Source organism: Neophocaena asiaeorientalis, unplaced genomic scaffold (assembly GCF_003031525.2).
Source record: "Neophocaena asiaeorientalis asiaeorientalis breed wild unplaced genomic scaffold, Neophocaena_asiaeorientalis_V1.1 scaffold1052, whole genome shotgun sequence".
NCBI lineage: Eukaryota > Metazoa > Chordata > Mammalia > Artiodactyla > Phocoenidae > Neophocaena > Neophocaena asiaeorientalis.
Window position 1 is genome coordinate 459,630 of NW_020173676.1, and position 6,153 is coordinate 465,782.

Below are 6,153 nucleotides of genomic sequence, written 5' to 3' on the forward strand. Positions count from 1 at the left end.
GTGCAGCTGCAGGGTGGCAAGGCCAGGGGATGGGGGGTTCCTAGTCCTGGCTGTGACCCAGAGGGTCTTCAAGTCTGACGGTGCCCTGGTGGTGCTTGGTTTCCTGGTACAGCATGACCTGCTGGACCCGAGTACCTGCTGGACCCGATAATGGTGAGGGGCTGTGACCAAGATCTTGTCCATCTGTGTTTATGTCCCTGTATCTGTGTGGGCCACAAACCACTCTGGGACATGAGAAAGAGACATGCAAGCTGCGGACTTTTCAGCTTTTATTACAAAAAGAAAGACATGAACCCAGCCCAGTTTTCCAATAAAAGTCACCAACTCAAAAGTCTGACTTGGTCAGGGCCTCTCTGGCTGCGGAGTTGGGCCAGTCAACAGGTGCAGGGCCCCTGTTCTGACCACCCAACATTTCATCCTCCCCTGCTCCAGGCTGGACACCCAACATAAGTATAAGTAGGTCTTGCAGCTGCTCACTGGGCCTCGTTGAATCGGGTCACCATTGTCTTGTGCAGCGTCTCCTTGTATGACTCGGTTGAGGTGACCCCATAGGAGCTGCCTCGGGCACCCAAGCCGGAGCCCCGCACCCGTGTCTGGGCCTGTGTGAGGGAGGCAGACTCTGTCAGGTTGGGCGGGGGCCAGAGCTACAGCAGAGAGTACTGGAGGATGGGGATGGGATCCCCGCAGACTCACCTCAATGGGAGTCACAATGCCCTGTTTCTTGCGGCCCAGGCCACTGCCCTCTTTCCAGCCCATAGCCTGGAGCATGCGACTGCCAATGTTGTCACTGCCCAGCCCATCCCGCGTGGGCTGCTCAAAGTCCCTGCAGGAGACAGTGGCACAGTGTGAGCGACTGGCCTGCCGGCCCCAGGCCCCCGACCTGGCCCCGGGCACTCACACAGAGGCCGCAGACATGCCGCTATATTTCCTCCTCTTGGGCTCCGGCGGCTCAGGGATGCCATACTTCTCTCTGCGTTCAGCTGCGCGGTCCCGGTACTTCATTTGCTGAAGAGTGTGTGTGAGAATGAAGGAGCTGATCGCTATTTGCAGGAAACATGGGCACAGCTGGGGGGCCCCCACAGGGAGCTAGATCTAGCGAACAGATCTGTGGTCCTGTGAATGCCAGCAGCCAGCATGGGGGGAATCGGGAAGAAGCCTTGCAGGGAAAGGACGTGAAGTGGCTGATGGCAGCCAGGCTGTGTCTAGCTGAGGAACCTGAGCGCCAGCTGCCTACATGGATGGAGCGCTTGGTAAGGGACCGAGGGATGGAGCCCAGGAGTGGGTCACACCTCACCTCCATGTCGTTCTTCTCAAGTGCCTCCAGCTCATTTTCTGACAGGTGGGCTCGCCGGTGAATCTCAAGGTTTTGCTGCAAGGAGGACAGGAGGAGGAGTGAAGCGGCTGGGCCGGGCCAGGACAGGGTTCCCAGCCAAGCCTCCCTCAGTCACCTTGTGGAGCCCGGAGAGCTGCTGGTGGCGGATGAGCGCCTCCTTGCTGGGGAACTGGCGCCGGCAGAGCAGACAGGCCAGCTTCTGCCAGTCAGTGAGCTTCTCCTCCCGCTCCGGGCCCCCACGCTCTTGTTCCTCCTCACTGTCACTCTCCCCGCTGTAGGCTGCCACCAGCCCCCTCGGTGGGCTCTGCAAAAGGTGAGGGTGAGAGGTCTGGTCTGGCTAGCTCAGAGCCCTGCCCTTCTTTCTGCCCTGGGCACTCACTGGGCGGTCATCACTGGCCAGTTTTGGGAGGTCCATGCTGGTGTGCTGTCTCTCAGCTAGTGCTCCCTGGGGTGGAGGAACACAGAAATTCAGATTCCACGGAAGGACCAAAGGGATGACAAGACTAGGGGGCAGGGCGCGGATGGACAGCCACACACACCTTCTTCTCGAGGATGGCGTAGCCAGCATCTGCGGTGGCCGACTCCCGCCTTTCATCGTCTCGTAGGGAACTGATGGGCTGGAAGCTGTTTTTGAAGTTTTCTTTTTGCTTGTTGAGGCTGCGGGCCCAGCGTTCCATGTCCTTGGCAATCTAGGGGCGAGGGTGGGGGTGAGGTTCTTAGGAATCCTCCGACTGCTGGGGTCACCAACTCCAACCTCTGCCCTTGCAGCAGCCCGCCCCTTCCTGCCCTGCAGCCTCAAGCAGAAGGTGAGAGAGGCGGAAGTGAAAGTCCCCATTTCTCTGTCGTCCTGTCATCAGTGCTCCTCAGCAAGCCCCTCCCCAGCTGTGCCCCCATTCTCCTCATGGGCACCCACGCTATTAGGTTTGCCGTGTGTTTTCATTTTATCGTTCTAAAATGCATAGAATGGCTTGCTCTGTGTATAATTTTAATTTACACGTGTGATACTATGCCACGTTCCATGTCGTTGCCCAACCCCGACCCCCAGGCACAACACCATTTTTAGAATTTACCAGGCTGCCAAAGGAACACGTAGTTCTTGCTTCTAAGTGTTGCACCCAGACTGTCATATTCTTCCTCCACAGACAGGACACTGAGGTTCCCGCCAACTGCCCACCACCACAGAACACTGCGATGGTTGTCTTCCTGCCCACCCCCTGATGGGCCCGCGAGAAGTTCTCTGGGATATATATACACAGACAGACACGGACACACCCTTAGGTGGGGTTCTGGGCCCAAAGGAGCATGCATGCGCATTTGTTTCCACAGGCAGGGCTAGCCTGGCTTCAGGCGTGCCCACACCAGCCCACATTGCCACCAACAGCACAAAGGTTCCCACCAGGGGATGGGAAAGCAGACAGGGTACACTTGGATGGCACTGGCCACCTCAGGGAGGTGGGCAGCCCTACCATGTACCTGGTAGGGAGACGGCCCTGGCTCAAGGTCACGCAGCAAAGAGCAGAGCTGGACCGGGAGCCTGGTCTCTCCTGGGCACAACTACTGCCCACGTGCACATCCACTGCCATCCCCTCCCTTGGCAGTGGAGGATAACAGATGACAGAATGGCATTCATCAGAAGACACCTGACAGCCAGCCAGTGACTGCTGGACTCCCAGTGTTCACCTGTTGGGCCGTCTTGGTCTTGTGCTTTTCCTTCTTCTCTTTGCCCTCCTTTGAGGGCGCTCCCGTTTCCTTATGCCCATCAGCTGACTGCTCCAGGGCAGGAACATAGGTCCGCCTTTCCCCATCCCAGTACAGGTACTGCTGGCTCTGAGCATTGTAGTAGTACTGGGGGAGGTGGGGGAGAAGGGGTGTGAGGGAAGACCTCGAAGAGGGGACTGCAGACCCTGCCCACTCCCCAGACTGCCCTATCACCTGAGAGTTGGGGTCGTAGTAGAGGCCAGTCTGGGGGTCATAGTAGTAGCCAGATGTCTCGTCGTACTGGTAGGTGGAGACGTCGGGAACAGCTGGAGAGTGAGAAGAGGGGGTCGCACTCCTCTCTGCTTTGTTAAGGAATTCCCCACCCCTCACCGTAGGCCATGGCTACTCACGGTACTGGCTGTAGGACTCCTGGGCAGAGGGACTCGTGGCTGGTGGCAGGGAAGAGCTGGGATGGGTGGGGCTCTGGAGCTCAGATTTGAGCACAGCGGGTGACATGATGGTGTATGACTAGTCACGGGGCAAGACAGGGGAACAGGGCTCAGTGTCTACCAGTGCCCCCATGGCCCCCAGGACCTCCCCTTGATTTTCCTCACCTGGCTGTTGGCAGCAGTGCCCTGGCTGCCGCTTGCTTCAGCTGCTGACTGCTGGTAGACACCAGGGGTGGCACCAGGCTGGGTGCGGGAGAAAGCCTGCAGGGACACAGAGTCTGCCCCAGGCTCCAGGGAGGCCTCGGGACCTGTAAAAGGGGACAGGGAAAAAGGAGAACGTGAATGGCAGGGCCCAGGACCCTATGCTTGCCAGTCCCCACCATGGGCTCAGGGAGAGATGCTGAGGCTAACCTGCTCCGGCTGGGTCCCCTTTGGTTCCAGTGATGCCGGGGCCCTTCGTGCCCTTGAGGTAGCCATGGGCATAGAGAGAGGACTCTGTGCCCTGGCTGCCGCCATAGCCCTCCTCCTGTTGGTAGTAGCTGTAGTCGACCGGTGGCTCCTCGGGGGTGGCCCAGGCACCCTCCCCACCCTGGGAGGCCTGAGGGGCAGGTGGGAGGGGTTCATTAGCAGAGGAGGGGGCACAGAGGGGAGGGGGACCAGCTAAGAGACGTCTGCCCACAAGTGAAGCAAGTGTCTGCTGACAGAAAGCATGCAGCCCTCAAACAAGGGCCACCCGGCCAGAGCAGAGCAGGGTGGTGACAAAAACAAGACTGGGACAAAGACGCGCCAAAACGCTCCTAGGGCTGACACTGGTACATGTGCTGCGTGATATATGTGTTGGGTGTCAGACCAAGGAAGATACCATCCTCCCCTTCTTTATTGTTATCTGCCAATTTTCTTGCAGCCACTTATAAATTCCCTTTAACCAAGAAAGGTTGTAACAATTCAGGATGATATACAACTACCAAACAACAGAAAAGCAGCCGCGACGGCGCTGAAAAGGAAAGCCTGGGAAGAGGTGCCTGGGAAGGGAGCTGCAGCGAGGACCCCATAGCCCCCACCGGCGACCACTGTGAGAGGTTTTCGGGGCCACAGGAAGCCAAAACAGCAAGCCAGCCCTCCTGTTTGCAGAGAGGGAGCGGGAGGGTGGAGGCGGCCCAGGTACAGGGATGCTGGGGTGGAGGGGAGTCTCTGAGTACCTGCGAGATGGCCCACTGGGCCGCGGCAATGGCAGTGCTGGCCACAGAGGCAGCATTGATGCGACTGCCTTCGTTGGAGGCCATGTCCCTGGGGAGGATGTCAGAGACTGGGAGTGAGACAGGAGGCCCCAAGCTGGGGGGCAAGCTGGGAAAGGACACAGGTGGGGCCCTGACCTCTTAGAACCCTTGGCAAACTCAACGTTGATGGTCTTGCCGTCGATGGTGAGCGGCGGGTGCAGGGCCTGCAGGATCTGCAGCAGCTGGGCTGCCTCCTGGGGGAGGAGGTGGCGGGGGCAGGGGCAGAAGGGTCAGGCCCGGGGAGGTCCCCGGCTCCATTGCCCCATTTCCAGGCTTGGGGCCGCGGTGGGGGGCTAGGGTCAGGGTCCCTCCTCCCTGCCCCGGGGGCCGGGATCCTGGCTGCCCGGCCCCCCCCTGTGCCGCCCTCACCACGATGGTGGAGAGCTGGATGAAGGCAAAGCCACGGTTCAGTTGGGTCTGCTTGTCCTTGATGACGCGTACGTTGGAGGAGGACAGCACTGCGTAGGGTGCCAGGGCCCCCAGGATGGAGTCCATGGTGCTGTGTGGGTTCAGGTTGCGCAAAATGATGGCTGCAGGAAGGGGCCCAGCATTAGGAAGCACCACTGATATTCCGCTCTGGCCCTACCCTCTGGTGGCTCCCCTCTGCTCCCTCTCCCCTGGCCTCCGCGTCCTTGCGCCCGCTGCTTCCCCTCACCTCTTCCTCTCAGATAAACTCTGCTTGTCAGTCCAAGTCCCAGCTCAGTCACCCACCTGCTGAGAACCTTCTCAACACACCCCTAAAGTCGAGTTTGGCAATGCTCTTCCTCTGCTCTCCCTACATTACATGTGTGTACCCCCCACCAGGCAGAGGCCCCTGGGAGGATGAAGTCCTGGTCACCACCATCTCTCTGGCCTTGGAGAGCCCAGCCTAGACACCCTAGGGCAGGGAGGAAGGAAGGAACAACTGACTCACTGTCGTTGGCGTTCTCTGAGCTCGGCTCCGAGCCCTGTGACAGGGCCTGGGAGGCCAGCACTCCCTGGGCCTGGTAGGGCTGTGGCAGGGGCAGCAGGCCCTGGCTTAGCTCCCGACCACCCAGCGGTAGTGTCTGCTGATCCAACCTTGCGCCCAGGGGCAGCTTCTGCTCTGCCTCTGTCAGGGGCGGCAGAAGACAGGCCAATGACAAAGGGGAAGGGGCTCCCAGGCTGGTCTCCCTCCTCCCAGAGCACTGGCCCCTCACCCTTCTCCCTCTTCCCAGCAACGTCCCGGGAAAGAGGGAGGTAGGAGGGCCATACCTGACTTGGGCACACCACATTTGAAGCACTTCTCACGGCGTTTGAAGTTCTGGACGCCACACTGTGAGGCACAGGCCAGGCTATCAGAGGGGGTGGGGCTTTCCACTGCACCCTCCAAACGTGGATCCAGAGATCCCCCAGGGAACCCGCCATGCCCCGGGAA

At 59.7% G+C, this 6,153-nt stretch overlaps 1 protein-coding gene across 6 annotated transcripts in view; it reads right to left on the reverse strand.

Moving 5' to 3' along the window:
- Positions 1-241: 241 nt before the first annotated feature.
- Positions 242-6,153, reverse strand: part of RBM10 (RNA binding motif protein 10) — a 27,523-nt gene continuing 21,611 nt past the window's right edge. For 4 of the 6 annotated variants that reach the window (XM_024749589.1, XM_024749594.1, XM_024749592.1 and 1 more), the window contains 17 exons: positions 5,991-6,051; positions 5,671-5,847; positions 5,127-5,287; positions 4,854-4,951; positions 4,680-4,767; positions 3,892-4,078; positions 3,646-3,788; positions 3,442-3,559; positions 3,266-3,357; positions 3,014-3,178; positions 1,873-2,022; positions 1,713-1,778; positions 1,449-1,637; positions 1,295-1,369; positions 899-1,005; positions 694-823; positions 242-599 (listed from right to left, as the gene is read on the reverse strand). In XM_024749589.1, the coding sequence (XP_024605357.1) occupies positions 474-599; positions 694-823; positions 899-1,005; positions 1,295-1,369; positions 1,449-1,637; positions 1,713-1,778; positions 1,873-2,022; positions 3,014-3,178; positions 3,266-3,357; positions 3,442-3,559; positions 3,646-3,788; positions 3,892-4,078; positions 4,680-4,767; positions 4,854-4,951; positions 5,127-5,287; positions 5,671-5,847; positions 5,991-6,051 (2,133 nt within the window). In that variant the 3' untranslated portion in view covers positions 242-473. The remainder of the gene's footprint in view (positions 600-693; positions 824-898; positions 1,006-1,294; positions 1,370-1,448; positions 1,638-1,712; positions 1,779-1,872; positions 2,023-3,013; positions 3,179-3,265; positions 3,358-3,441; positions 3,560-3,645; positions 3,789-3,891; positions 4,079-4,679; positions 4,768-4,853; positions 4,952-5,126; positions 5,288-5,670; positions 5,848-5,990; positions 6,052-6,153) is intronic. The other 2 variants (XM_024749590.1, XM_024749591.1) reach the window with 2 other exon arrangements.